At 38.5% G+C, this 14,010-nt stretch overlaps 1 protein-coding gene across 5 annotated transcripts in view; it reads left to right on the plus strand.

Annotated features, from left to right (window-relative positions):
• Positions 1 to 14,010, plus strand: part of WDR19 (WD repeat domain 19) — a 61,522-nt gene that overhangs the window by 32,042 nt on the left and 15,470 nt on the right. For all 5 annotated transcript variants that reach the window (XM_089525112.1, XM_089525110.1, XM_089525111.1 and 2 more), the window contains 10 exons: positions 1,300 to 1,447; positions 3,149 to 3,353; positions 3,460 to 3,619; positions 5,576 to 5,686; positions 5,800 to 5,909; positions 7,502 to 7,559; positions 8,160 to 8,306; positions 8,395 to 8,477; positions 10,730 to 10,813; positions 12,202 to 12,348. In XM_089525112.1, the coding sequence (XP_089381238.1) occupies positions 1,300 to 1,447; positions 3,149 to 3,353; positions 3,460 to 3,619; positions 5,576 to 5,686; positions 5,800 to 5,909; positions 7,502 to 7,559; positions 8,160 to 8,306; positions 8,395 to 8,477; positions 10,730 to 10,813; positions 12,202 to 12,348 (1,253 nt within the window). The remainder of the gene's footprint in view (positions 1 to 1,299; positions 1,448 to 3,148; positions 3,354 to 3,459; positions 3,620 to 5,575; positions 5,687 to 5,799; positions 5,910 to 7,501; positions 7,560 to 8,159; positions 8,307 to 8,394; positions 8,478 to 10,729; positions 10,814 to 12,201; positions 12,349 to 14,010) is intronic.

Below are 14,010 nucleotides of genomic sequence, written 5' to 3' on the forward strand. Positions count from 1 at the left end.
CTTGAGATGGAAGTGAAGGGCTGCCTTGAAACAGAAGCATAATTTTAAAAAAGGTGGAAAGAACACTTTGCCTTGGCCTTCCGATTTAGCTGAAGCTCCAGCTGTAGCTCAGCCATCTATTCTTCTTCAGGGAGTTGCCTGAGAGATAATTTTTCATGTGGTGTCTCCCTTGCCAGCTTCCCCGAAACAGTATACAATGGCGATGGAGACCATCTCCATCTAGGACAAAAGGTCAGACAGTAATGTTACAGAGGGAGAAATACAGGCATCTTCTGTTGTTAGTTACAGCTTCTCCTCCAGCTCAGATTTTGATTCAAGAGAAACCTCTTCCAGCAGTTCCATCACTACATTGACACAATACCATTCCAGGTCACACACAGTCAGATACAGATTAGGCTTCCTCCTATCAGTATTGATGAGGTAGATGACACCATCGGTCCCGTCCACCAACTGTTTGTGTTCATTGATTGCATAGGGATTATAGATATAGGTCTCCTTGGGAATCCTGCTATTCTGTGATGATTTCTTCCATCAGCAACAGTTGTTCTGGGTATTATACTTGCCACTGTAGAATCAAGGCTTCCTTAACACAGTCCTCTAGCCACAAGAGACACTATTCAGACAAAAGCTGTCCTGGCCTCTGTTCAACAAGGTCAAAGCATCTGTTGACAAGAACTCATTTCAAAGTACTGCATCTCAAGATCAGGCCATGCCTCAGCCAGCTCAAACCCAGGATATTATGTCTGGTACGAAGGAGGAATCCACTCCTTTTACCTCCACTGTTGCTGTTGCTCATCAGACCACCTGTCTTTCTCCCAATATCTGGGACTTCTAGGTTTGGATCTGATTATGCTGACTAGACAGTCTCCTCCAATTGAGTTAGGTGCCATGGATCCTTTGTCCCCAACTGATGATGTCAAAGTATTTGTTGATCAGATGCTCCACATAGCCAAGTCTCTTGATATTAAGGTCCAGCAACAACTGACTTGGATTGAGGGTGCGGTTTTCCAGTAGATTAAATCACAAACAACCACTCCTGCTGCTTTGCTGATGTTTCTGTGTCTCGCTGAAGTCATTTGGAAGTCTTGGTTGACACCGTTGCCCATTAGCATTTAAGCACTCCCTCCTAAGCGGTTTACAATATATAAGATTATTTCCCCCAACCAGCTAGTGTAGACCCACTAAATAAGAGGGACTTACATAAATTTAAATGTAAAAACCTTAGTCCACTTGGATTTAGTCCACTGTCCCACTGCCTTTTCCCCCCTACAGAATAGTTTCATATGTTACCTTTTCTAGGTGACTGATACTGCCTCTGAGATTCCAGATTTCCAACCAACCATCAAGGGGATTCTTTGGGAAAACTGGCCAATGGATAAAGGTGTATTTGTTGCATATGATGATGACAAAATATACACTTATGTCTTTCATAAGGACACTATACAAGGTATTGCAAAGTTCTATTATTATTCTAAAGTTTTACATGGCATTTATAAACCAATTAAGGCAAAAAGTTCCAGTTCTTAGGAGCTTAGGTCTACATTTAGTCAATGTGAATATATAGTGAGAGACTGGAAATGATGAGGAAACAGAACTAAAAGAAAAATTGATTTCTCAGGCTGAACAAGCAACCCACACTCCATGAGTTTATTCCTTGTCAACAATCAAGGCAAGAATTGCCAAAATTCTAATCTGTTAAAACCATTGGTTTAAACCATTGGTGGTGAAGAAGCTCCCTCTCTCCCTCCCTGTTGCTGCCCTCTTCCTCCTGGAGCTTTCCCTGGCCCCACTGAAGGAACGGACCCCTGGAGGAGTGGGCGAGCAGCCACATCTCTCTGCTTCTCCTCCTGCTCCTTCCTCTGCCGGCTCTCTGACAAGCCGGCTTGGGGCCTCGGAGGAGTCCATGCCCCCTCCTCCTCACTCCTGGGTCCTCCTCAATCTCCCCCCCCCTCCTCTCTCCAGCTGAGAGAGTGTTCCTAGAGGCCAGTCCAGAAGGAACTGAACGGGGGAGTTTTGTCCCTGTTCGTTCTACTGGATCTCTCAGTAGCTTTCGATACCATCGACCATGGTATCCTTCTGAGTTGCCTATCAGGCTCCATTCTTTCTTGGATGCAGCCAGGTTGTTAACAGAAGCTGGCTATAGGGAGCACACAACTCCCTTATTGCAACAGCTCCATTGGCTGCCTGTCTTTCTGGGCATAATTCAAAGTGCTGGTTTTGACCAGTAAAGCCCTATATGACTTGTGTCTAGAGTGTTGAAATCGTCCAGAGAGGCGTTCTCTCTGTTTCTGTGGACAAGATTTCATACAAGGCCCCTTCAATTATTTCTGAGACCTCACCAAGTCTTAATATTTTTTTAAAAAGGCATTTCATTCTAATTTTGTTTTATCAAGTGTTAAGAAGCCTAAGGTGGTGGATAACAAACAAATAATTGCTGAATGCCAATTCCTTTCTTCCTCTATAGAAAATAAAGTTGACAACAGATGCTCTTAAGCAAAGTTGTATCTGTATCTAAGACTATTTATTTTCTGGGTATTTCTGTTCAGTGGTCTACTACTCTTTTATGGTATGGATTGTATGATTAAAACAAAATGGGCAGGACAATGGACAATTCTATTTGTGGCAAGTGGATAATTCTGCCTTTGGGCAGCTAGTTGAATTTATAGCTCAGTTTTAAATTAGAGTCCATTGATTTTATTTTGGGTTATTGTCAAATAAGTGTAAGTTGGAATACAATAGTGAAGCAGAAAAGACAGATATGAATCAAGTTAATGTGACAGTTTCAAATTCAGTTAAGTACGAAAGCTCAATATATATGATCACCTCTAATTTTTCAAAAAGAAAGTTTAGACTGTTCGTGTCAGTGTCATGTGTTTAATTAAGTAAATCATTTTGGATGTGCATGGTGCTACAACTTATGGTTTTGGGATGTTATAGAACAATACTTTAGTGTTTATGTCCAGTTGGTTTTTCATGTTTGCTGTCTCAGATGTTAACATGCTTTCATTCTGTAGTTTTGGTACTGAGTATGCATGGCAAGCATGGTTCCTGTGCCAGGAAAAAGACAGGATGTTGAATGAATGAGTGAATGAATGAATGACAGAACAATTGCAACAAACTGAAATATTCTTTTTCTCCTGTAATATAGGCTCCAGGGTGATTTTGGCTGGAGGCACTAGAATTCCTTATTCCCACAAACCATTGCTAATGTATAATGGAGAATTAACTTGTCAAACTCAAAGTGGAAAAACCAACACTATCTCCCTTAGTACTCATAGTTTCCTTGGCCCTTTGAAAGGCATGCCATATAATGAGCTGAAACAATTCCTAACACAGACTTTAGTACTGAAAAGGTGAGTTCCCTTTTCAAACAGTATGCAAGAAATTTTCAAACGTCCAGGGGCTAGCTATGCTTTAATACAGTTAATTGCTTTTGTTTGATTTGTAATTTTTGCATAGGTTTTCGGAGTCATGGGATGTGTGCAAACTTCTGAATGATCCATCAAGTTGGAATGAATTAGCCGCAGCTTGCTTACATCACATGGAACTGGAATTTGCAATTAGGGTTTACAGGAAAATCAGAAATGTGGGAATGGTCATGTCATTAGAACAAATAAAGGTAAATGCTTACATATCTAAATGTTATAGTTATTTATTTATTTTTTGTTTCTCATTCTGAGACTATGGGATTATGTCAGTGATTTGAGGCCTGGCCCCAGGAAGGTCAAACATCATCTTTTTTAGGCCTGTTACAGACTGCCAAAATAAAGCTGCTTCGGGTCTCTTTGGAGGTATTCTATTTAAATGATGCATGCATCCTAAGAATCCAGAAGCTGCACCAAAGCTGCATTCCAGTGCTTAGGAATGGAGTGTGGCTTTGGCGCAACCTCTGGACTCTTAGGACCCATGCATCATTTAAATAGCATACCTCAGGTACTCCTAGATATTTAATAGAATGTAACTGGCTGATTTTTAACTGTTGGCTTTTGGCCAATTGATTGTCCTTTAAATTGTTGTTGTTGTTCTATATTATAATTTATATTGTTTTTAACTTCTCTATATTGTAAAATATTTGTGAAATACCCAGATTCTTATGGGGGAAAAGTGTCCAATAAATATATTGGATACAGTACGTTCTGCTGTGCCATGGCATGCATTATTAACAATGCAAAATGGCAATAGAGAAACAGCATTCATAGAACATGGACTTTTAATTGGCTATATATACCATGATTCCTATCTTAAGCATTCAAAATTGGTGAATTGATGCCTCTCTGCATTTCAGCTATTTAGTGGCAACCCAAACTCCTCTCATCTTACTTGTTCCATTCCAAAAAAAGGAAGAGCCCTGCCAACTCCCTGCCTTACTGCACCAACCCATGCCAGCCCTTCTACAAGGCAGTTTATAAATGCTTGTCACTCCTTCCTTCACCTTGTCCACTCTTTTTCTATTCTGCCCTCGTCATCTCCTGTCAGAGTCCTGCTTCTCTTCTCTCCCTGTCCCTTCCAGTCACCAACAACAACACTTTTTGAGACCATCCAGCCTTCTTGAACACTGCAGTCACCACCACTGCACAGGCGCACAACACTTGGCGAGGTTTAGTGTCTCAGGAGGAGCAGCTGCAGCAAAGCTGTGCCACCCCACATTACAGGAAGTTATGTTTGGCTGGCATGGAAATTCTCTTGTTTTATTCCTCTCTTTTCCCTCCTTCCCCCCTTCTATCCATGCGCCACAGTCAAATTCTGACTCCTGCAATGTTTGGAAGTTTAGCTTTGCTACTGCAGCTGCTCCTAACAGCCAGAGCCTAAGCCTAGTCAAATGTTTTGTGTCCGTCTGTGCAATGGTGGCAACAGCAGTGAAGCTGCAAATACACATGCAGGCAGAGGAATTCCCAAGACCAAGCTAATTTTATTTATATTCAACAGAATACAGTTTGTGTAAAGTTAAATAAATAACGTAGATATGAGGAACATACTGCATTATTAATTACCATGATTATAAATAAGATTTTCTTTCATGTTGGACAAGAAACTGAGTTTAGGCTAGGTGCAAAGTAATCTTGAGGGTTTTTAAAGTTCAATATGAAGTGCATTTGGCAATAAAATTGGCCCTAATACACAGACTTTATTTTAAATGGTTGTGACCCACCTTAAATCCCGTGGCTGGAGAAAGGCAAGATAAGAATTAAACAAACAAAAGACCCTGTGCCTGTGCCTATTGAAAGCAATCCAAATATTGCTAATATCCAATAATCCAAATAAAATTCATTGGATCACCATAGGTCAAAATTGAGTCAGCAGGCAACAAGTCCTAATCTGGGGACTCCCTGTGCTCTGAAGGGCTGCTGTGCATACGTGAATCTTGTCACATTAAATTCTTTTTTATGACTTTATGTACATTACATGCATCAGAACAGACATTGTGTATACCCATTTCCTTTGACTTACACCTTTCCTCACTTTGTGCATAAGCCAGGGACAAGGGAAATTCTTTTGCCTCAGGTTTTTTCAGACTGTGTTTATTCCCCACTCCCCAAGTCACGTGACCTTACACATGCGTTTATCTTTTTTTCAGGGCATAGAGGATCACAATCTTTTAGCAGGACATCTTGCTATGTATACTAATAATTTTAATTTGGCTCAGGACTTATATTTGGCATCTTCCTGCCCTGCTGCTGCACTTGAGGTAAAATATTACACTATCTAATGTTTCATATACAACTTTTTGGAACATTTTTGTTAGGTGAGTTTGTTGTAAATAATCTTTTTCATGAAACTCTATACTATTTTTGATACTAGATGAGAAGAGATCTGCAACACTGGGACAGTGCCCTTCAGCTAGCTAAACGATTGGCACCAGACCAGATTCCTTTCATTTCAAAGGAATATGCTGTGCAGTTGGAATTCACGTATGTTTGCTTGTAAACATTTAGTAGCATGGAGGTTTGATTTGTTTGTTTTCATGACATCTGTACTTACATATACACCCAGAAATTATTGGAGTGTCTTAATAACAAGCAATATATAATAACAAAAGAAAAACATTAAAACTATTTTAAAGCAGAACACAACAGCCTTACAAACAGTTAAAACAGATGACCTATAACATCAGAATTAATATCCTTTTGAACTGAGCTCAAAACTAAATCAGTATCCAATATACTTGGAATAGAATTGATGAGTAAGTTACATTTTCCTTCCTCCTACCAATGTATTCGTATCAACTGCCATTTCAAAATTAAAAATAAAAATATATTTTTATTTACTTTTGTCATTAATTCGTATCAGTTTAACAAACATAACTGCAATCATAGAACTGGAAAGCCAGTACAGAAATGGGAGAGGAAGAGATGGTTCATCATTAATAGATTTTGCTTCTTCCCTTAGTTTTCAGTTTATGGAGGTTTCATCAACTTGCAGTTAGGAATAAAGCTCACAATAGACTTGCCAAATAATATGATAAACATCTAACTTGTGGATCTCTTGTAGCTGCTTTTTTGTTCATGATCTGTTACCAGGATTTATAGGATACAGCAAATTCTTTTCAGAACTCAGAACTGCCAGCACAATACTACCTCATGGCCTCAGTCCTATTATTATTCCCAACTAGAGTAGACCCATTGAAACAATAGCATCTACGTACTTGTTGACTCACCACTGAACAATTGATTCAATGGGTCTACTTTATTTGGGAATAACCAACAGGATTCTAGCCCATGTTGTATTAGTGTCATTCCATGACCAGAACCTATTGGAAGGTTGCATACTTTTCTTCAACAATTCAAGATAGAGCCATTATGTCCTACACAACCATTTTTGCTGTACTGGGCATACCCTCATGTCTAGAAATCTGATGAAAGCATTCTTAGTTTAGTTTTAATCATGAGCCAGTAGTAGAAAATTGTAGTTTGCTTGAAAAGGTGTATATATTGTAATGCTTTGGTTATTTTGGGATGTTATTTTCAGATTTTAGATTTGAAAATCAGGTATAACTATATCTTTCAGCTTTGATAGGGTCTTGCCCAGGGCAAGAAAGAGTTCACTGCAGGATTCCAACTGGTCCTTAGCTTCAGGCGGCAAAATATCTTGGGTTGGCCTTGCCCATTGTTAAAGTACCTTGAGCCTAGATTGTAATGGAAAATAGACCTCTTACAATGCATCCATAAATCACTGTGAAGGATCCAAGTGCCAAGGGAGTATGTTCAGATAACACTGACCCTTGGAATTGGTGCATTAAACCAGAAAATGTGTCGGAAAATAGATATCTTAATAAAAAAGATTATAGCTTGAGTGAGTGGGTGGGGTTGAATTAAAGTAATTTACTTGGTCTGTTCCACCATTGCGCTTCTAACAGCAAATATTATGGGTTGACAAAGTAGTCCAAGAGACTTGTGGATGCCATTTTTGCTCACTTAACTGCACATGTTACTCTAGGTTTGTTACATTCATTTCATCACATTTTCCTTTATATCTCAATATGGATATATTATCTCTGTTTTAGGGGTGATTATGTGAATGCATTGGCACATTATGAAAAAGGAATTACAAACAACAGCAAGGTAAAAATGCTTTCTTCATGCTGGCTTTCACACATGGTAACATTTTGATTTATAGTCTTCAGTCACTTTTAAATACTAATTAGACCAAAGCTGGACATAGTAACATTAGGAATAGTTTTTGTTACATGACCTATAAATATAAAAGCCAACCACACCTAGGAGAACATTATTGAAATGGTTCTTATTTTACAAGCTCCTCATTATTTATTTGAATACCACAATTTTACTCAAAAGAATAAGATAATCTGTTTTACACATATGATTTGTACTTATATTTTTGTAAAGGAAGGGTTTATAGGGCAATTGATTTTCTGCCCACTTGATCCTATCCATCTGCACTGAGGTTCAGGAAGGCCTAGGCTAGAATAAAATGTGTGGATCTTTTAAGGTGACACAAAAGAGAATAACTCAATAATCCTAAATAGACACCACCCTCTGTGTTTTGTATTCCTTAAATACTTGCAGAATAACAGCTATTGAAATTTTGGTTTCTCTGACTCTCCTTCCCCACCCCTATACATTATTGGATGTTTTAGATTTTGCTTTGTGGATGTTTTTTTATTGTTCTTGTACCTTTATATTATTTTTTTTGATTACCAGTACCAAGAACATGATGAAGCCTGCCTAGCTGGAGTTGCTCAAATGTCCATTCGTATGGGTGACATTCGGCGTGGTATTAACCAAGCCATCAAGCATCCTTCCAGGGTGTTGAAAAGAGACTGTGGAGCTATTCTGGAGAGCATGAAGGTACTTAATGTTTAAATAGAGAGGAAGCATTCAGAATGTATGAGTTTGTACTGTAAGTTAAAAGTTTGTACCACTTACTGTATTGCAGCAATTTTCAGAAGCTGCCCAGCTCTATGAAAAAGGCCAGTATTATGACAAAGCAGCATCAGTATATATCCGTTGCAAAAACTGGTAAGTGCAGCATTGCACTCCAATAAAACTGTTGAGGACATAATAGAGGACAAATCAGGAAATGTGTAGCAGCTCTCCCTCTTTTATTATAGTTTCCTTTACCTTTTGTTTCCATGTCACAAATTTCATTCTCTGTAATGTAGTCTTTCTCTTTTGCTACTGAATACAGTTGCATTGATTTTACGGATGGAGAAATTGGATACAGCCTTGGCACAACACTTATTACCTTTTTTCTTTTGCATTTTATCTTTAAGTCCTGACTCGATTACAGTACATTTAAAATATACAAAAAAGTCAAAATAACATTTATGAAACAGATATAAAAGTCAGCCTAAGTAGAAAAATATTTCTGTGTTTCTAACACATGATAAGACAATAGTTTTACAACTGTCCTGTGGAAGGACAGTTACAAAGTTGTAGGAAAAGATGGAGAAAAAGCAGGATTTAAACACTGTGTTAATATGCATTTTTATATTCATTCAGTTTCTTTTATTAGTAACAATAATTGTCTTGGAGATGTACATGCATGATAAAATATAGTTTACATTTACAGATCCCACCATTAATTATGAAAGCCTTTTTAAATGAGAAAGGCAAACCTTTCATACAAGTGGGGTTGCATATCTTTGGAATCAGTGCTGAGAGGGGCTTATATTTCTGGGGCACCCATTATATCTCAGATTTCAAGAGTGCTGGGAGAAGGGTTTCTATTGATTTCAGGATTCAGATAGATACGTTTGGGAAGAAAGGATTCTTCAGTACCCTGGCCAAACCTGTGACAAGTTTAAAGGTTTGAACACAGTTTGCGCCAAAGCTCTTGAGATGGCGTGGGTTGTAAATTATGTAATTTAAAAACCATGTTAAGACCCCATAAAAACAAAGCCTGGGATTGAGGAACACAAGCTTTAGGTTGTATGATGTTCATTTCAAGGACACTACCTCTTGTCTGTCTATAAGAAAGGATGGATACAAAAACTAAACATTAAGCAGCATAATCTTCAGTAGAAAATAGCTCTGTATTTATGTTTTGAGAGTGTAGACGAACCAATCCACCTACTTTCTCATAGATTCCTAAAAGAATTATAAGTGTTAAGGACAAATTGTGTGCTTTTAAAAGCCCCCCAAATTCTGTGCTCAAATTCAGTCCAAATTCTGTGCCCAGAAAAGTGAAATTCACCAAACATATATAGATTTAATTAAATTAGCATAATTGTCTTAATTTTCACAATTTTGCCGTTTTTCCCTCTCTTTTTCAGTTTTCAGTAGTTGAATGTAGCTTTGTTAATCGTAGAAGAACACAAATGCAAAGATTCCATTCCAAGCTATTGATCTTTAATATAGTTACCACTTTCACTTTTTGTTTTTGTTTGGTCACACTTTACCCACATACTTTAAAACAGGAGCTGGCAACTGTGCCAAGGACAAGGGCTGGTTTTCCATCCAGGCTGCACTAGCACATTTTGGCACACCCAAAGTGACATGATGTTGCATCCAACTGCCATTTTGGCCGCTTTTTAAAAAGGTCTTTAGTGGTCTTTTGGTTTGAGGGTCTTTGTAGGGTTGTGGAAGGAAACCACTTTGGTTAGGGTACATTTTGAGTAGTTTTCAGGCAAAAAATCCCCAGATCACCTGAAAATTACCCCCATCATTTAAAATAATCTGAGGGCTTCAGGGACTGAGCAATCCCAAGGGCTGTATGCAGCCCATGTGCTGAACCTTGCCCCCGCTCCACTTTATATCTTTTCAGCTGTAGCAATGAGGCATTTGCTTTCAAATAAGAGCAAAAAAAGCTGGGATTTTCAGGAAACTTAATTCTTTATGCACTGCTACATTTTGCAGATTTTCTGTTCAGAAAACAATGGGTTGGAACATTTACACCAGTTTCTGTCTCCTTGTATGGTTTTGCCCCACTTTCCCTCTTCTTCTGGAGGATCCTCCCAATTTGCAGCACAGATTTTTAAAGGACACTTGTAGACTGCAGGGAGAAAGCAGAATTGGCAAAAACGGTTGTTCTCCTCCTTCCGTGACTAGGAGCATTCTGTGAACAAACTCATAATATCTCTGGATCCACCTCAAAATAAATAAGGTGCCCAATTTTCCTGTTTTAAGTAATGGTTTTCTCCAAAAAAATCACTTCAAATGTTTCTCAGAATCAACCAATAGGAAGACAGATAACTTTCATTCTTGATATAGTAGGTGGGTGGGTATGTATCTGAAAATACAGTGAAAATTAATTTATTTCTGCTGTATAGGGCAAAAGTTGGTGAACTTCTCCCAAACGTATCTTCTCCAAAGATACATCTTCAGTATGCCAAAGCAAAGGAAGCAGATGGCAGGTACATTTTCTTTTCTGGAATGATAAGGACAGTTTGCTTACCTGTAACTGTAGTTTTTTGAGTGGTCATCTATGAACTCACACAAATGGAGTTAGTTGTACTTGCACACTATATCATTTAGAATCTTCTAGAGCCATTATGTAACTATTTTGGGAGAGGCCTCTCCCACTACCCAAGTGCCTACCAGAATGCTTCTTGTATAAACCCTCAGTTCCATGGATGTCAAAGTGGCAGCCAAGGATCTAAGGAGCAGCGGGACATGAGGGGAGGATGGGAATAGTTGTGTGAGTTTATAGATTACCTCGTAGGCAACCTGTCCTTCTTTGTGATCTCTGTAACTGCTTGCCATTTGAGGTGGGAGTGTCATTCACTCCAATAAAAGAACAACTCTTCCAAATCAGGCTCCAATATGAGCTCCACATTAGGACAATAACACACAAGGAGTGTGTAAGGCTGCTAATAGCTTGTAGAGAGATGCCACTGAAGATTGCAGTGGATATTGCCATGACCACGTGAACTTGGCCTTGCCATTACAAAGGAAGAGACTCACACGTACAATCATAGAGGAGCCCAACAGAGAGGATCTGCACAAAAAACAGTGAGCCTTTCTTACTAGACAAATAATTGAAGAATAGCCTGCCCTATATGATGTCCCAAAGGAGGACACATGCTCCATATAGCGAACCAGGACTTGCCAAATATCAATGGAGTATAGAAAATGATCAAAGATTAAGAGGTATGCCAGAGATGATATTTCTGGCATCAGGACCACCGTGTCCCTATGAAAGCAGAGATAAGGAGAATCTATCCCCTGAGGGTACATCACTATCTTACCCTTCTGGCTGATGTAATGGGCAACATGAGGGCTAGCTTTCAAGTCAGGTGGGCAGCCTACATTATGGGAATGGAGAATTTTTTGTCCCATATAGGAGTACTTTCCTCCAGCTGGATAGAAGACAAGTGGACACCCACTATCCTAAGGATGGAGATCACTCTATTGCTAGTATATACATAAATAGCCTGTCTAACCTGAATCCTTAGGCAACTGAACTAAATGTTTCAATACTGCTGGCTGCTAGTGCAGCAGCCAGGGCTACCTAGGTATTGAATACTATTTATATAGAAACACACACATCCATTTATCATATGGAGGGTAATTTTAGATGTATTGTGATGAAAGTGTTTAGTCACCACATAGGTATTCCCTTTACTTCAATACATCTACTCTGTTTGGGGCTAACCTTAGCCGATGGCTAGGGATGCTGTAAGTCAAAACTAAAGAACATGTGGAGAGTCACTGAACTCCCACCCTGATCTATTCAATCAGAAGTTGTAGCTCTAAGGAAATTGAGTACAAAGTACTATGTGATGGTCTCTCTTTTTATTAGATACAAGGAAGCTGTGTTGGCCTATGAAAATGCCAAGCAATGGGACAATGTTATCAGGCTATATTTGGATCACCTTAACAACCCAGAAAAAGCTGTCAGCATTGTCAGGGAAACACAGTCTCTTGATGGAGCCAAGTTGGTAGCCAGGTAACTGTAACTATAGAATCAAGCCTTTCAAACTTCCAACAGATTTGCAAATATAACCGTGAAAAATGGTCAGATTATGAATGTACAAATATTTACATGTAAAATGTTTTGTTTGAACCTCCATATTCTTCTTGAGAGAAAAAGGCTTAATCCATGAAAAAAGAAATAATTTTAAAATTAGAATAGAGAAGAGCATTGGAAAAACATTTCAAAATTAATTTCTCTGTAACTGCCAGATAGACAACTTTTCAAATTTATTTATTTATGGAAAGAAGTTTCAGAGCTATAGTGTATACTTGACTAGAAGTCGAGAAATTTCCCCCCAAAATTGATCCTAAAACCCTAGATCGACTTATATATGGATCAATGCAGTAATAGTGCTTTAAAATGTACTGAAAGAAGCACCACTATGTACCTCAGCAGTGATTTTTGAAAGAGCTGCTGGCAGGGAGTGAGTGCCCTTCCAGATCGGATGTTAAAGACTTAAATCCACTTCTTTCCCTTCCAATGGATGTTAAAACCCATTTCTTCACCAAACCCTGTGTTTAAATCCACTTCTTTCCCTTCCCCATCAATGTTAAAAACCTCCTTTCATCACCAAACCCTATGTTTAAGTCCACTTCTTTCCTTTCTCATTCCTGTGTTAAAACCTTCTCCTCCAGCACCTGGGAAGTGGAGTTAGGTGGTCAGGAGAGGTCCAGAAAAGGAGGAGGAGGGACAGAAGTGATGTTTTACCTTTTAGATCCTTTGTTATGCCCCCCTTAGTTTTACCCTTGACTTAACACGGGTCATATCAAAATCCATGATTTTGACCCTAAAATCTTTCCTCGACTTATACATGAGGTCGACTTCTACATGAGTATATACGATAATTTGATCTCTCCAAATGGCATCTTTCCTCCCAAAACACTATATAAAAAGGATCAATAGGTACAGCAAGAAGGGTTTGGAGAGCCACCCACTTCTGGAGAATGTGGAGGCGTTACATAAGCCAGCTCTCTCTGCATGTCCCAGAATTGATAAAGCCTGAAAATATGGAACTGTCACATCAGCCTGGTTCATACTTCACCTTCTGGAACTATATGTATCATCAACATGCTTAAGACCAGAGCAGACTGAATGTGAATAAGATTAAACAAAATAATAAGATTAAACAAAAAAAAGGGGAAGGGACATCTTTCTCCTTTTGCCAGTCCAGAAATATGTGTGGCATGGTAGATTCTCATGTGTTTATTATTCTTAGAGGAAGAACAGGAAACCATTTAAGCAACTACCTGCTTATTTCTTGATGAACTTGCAAACATAGAGAGTCCTTATAATAGCATACCACTTCTGAGAGCAATAGCATGACCTTTGTTTTCAAAATAGAATTTAAGCCTAAGAGCAGCACCTGTGATTTTAAGACACCACAATAATAGTAATAATAATGGCTGTTTTTATTGTTGCTCTTAATAGTAGGCTCAGAATATAAGAAAATTCTTTTTAATTATTTTAAAAAATATTTCTTCAGTCTGCATTTCTGTCCTCAAAGGGGCTTTCAAAACAGCTTATAACTGGTTATTGAAGTAATTAATTCTGCTGCTTTAGCATTAAAATAGGATGGATTATCCCTTTAAACTTGTGAATGTACTTGATGTGTAACTAATGCATTTGGATTTTACT

Source organism: Sceloporus occidentalis, unplaced genomic scaffold (genome assembly GCF_023333645.1).
Source record: "Sceloporus occidentalis isolate IW3139 unplaced genomic scaffold, rSceOcc1.0.p SCAF_5, whole genome shotgun sequence".
NCBI classification, from domain to species: domain Eukaryota; kingdom Metazoa; phylum Chordata; class Lepidosauria; order Squamata; family Phrynosomatidae; genus Sceloporus; species Sceloporus occidentalis.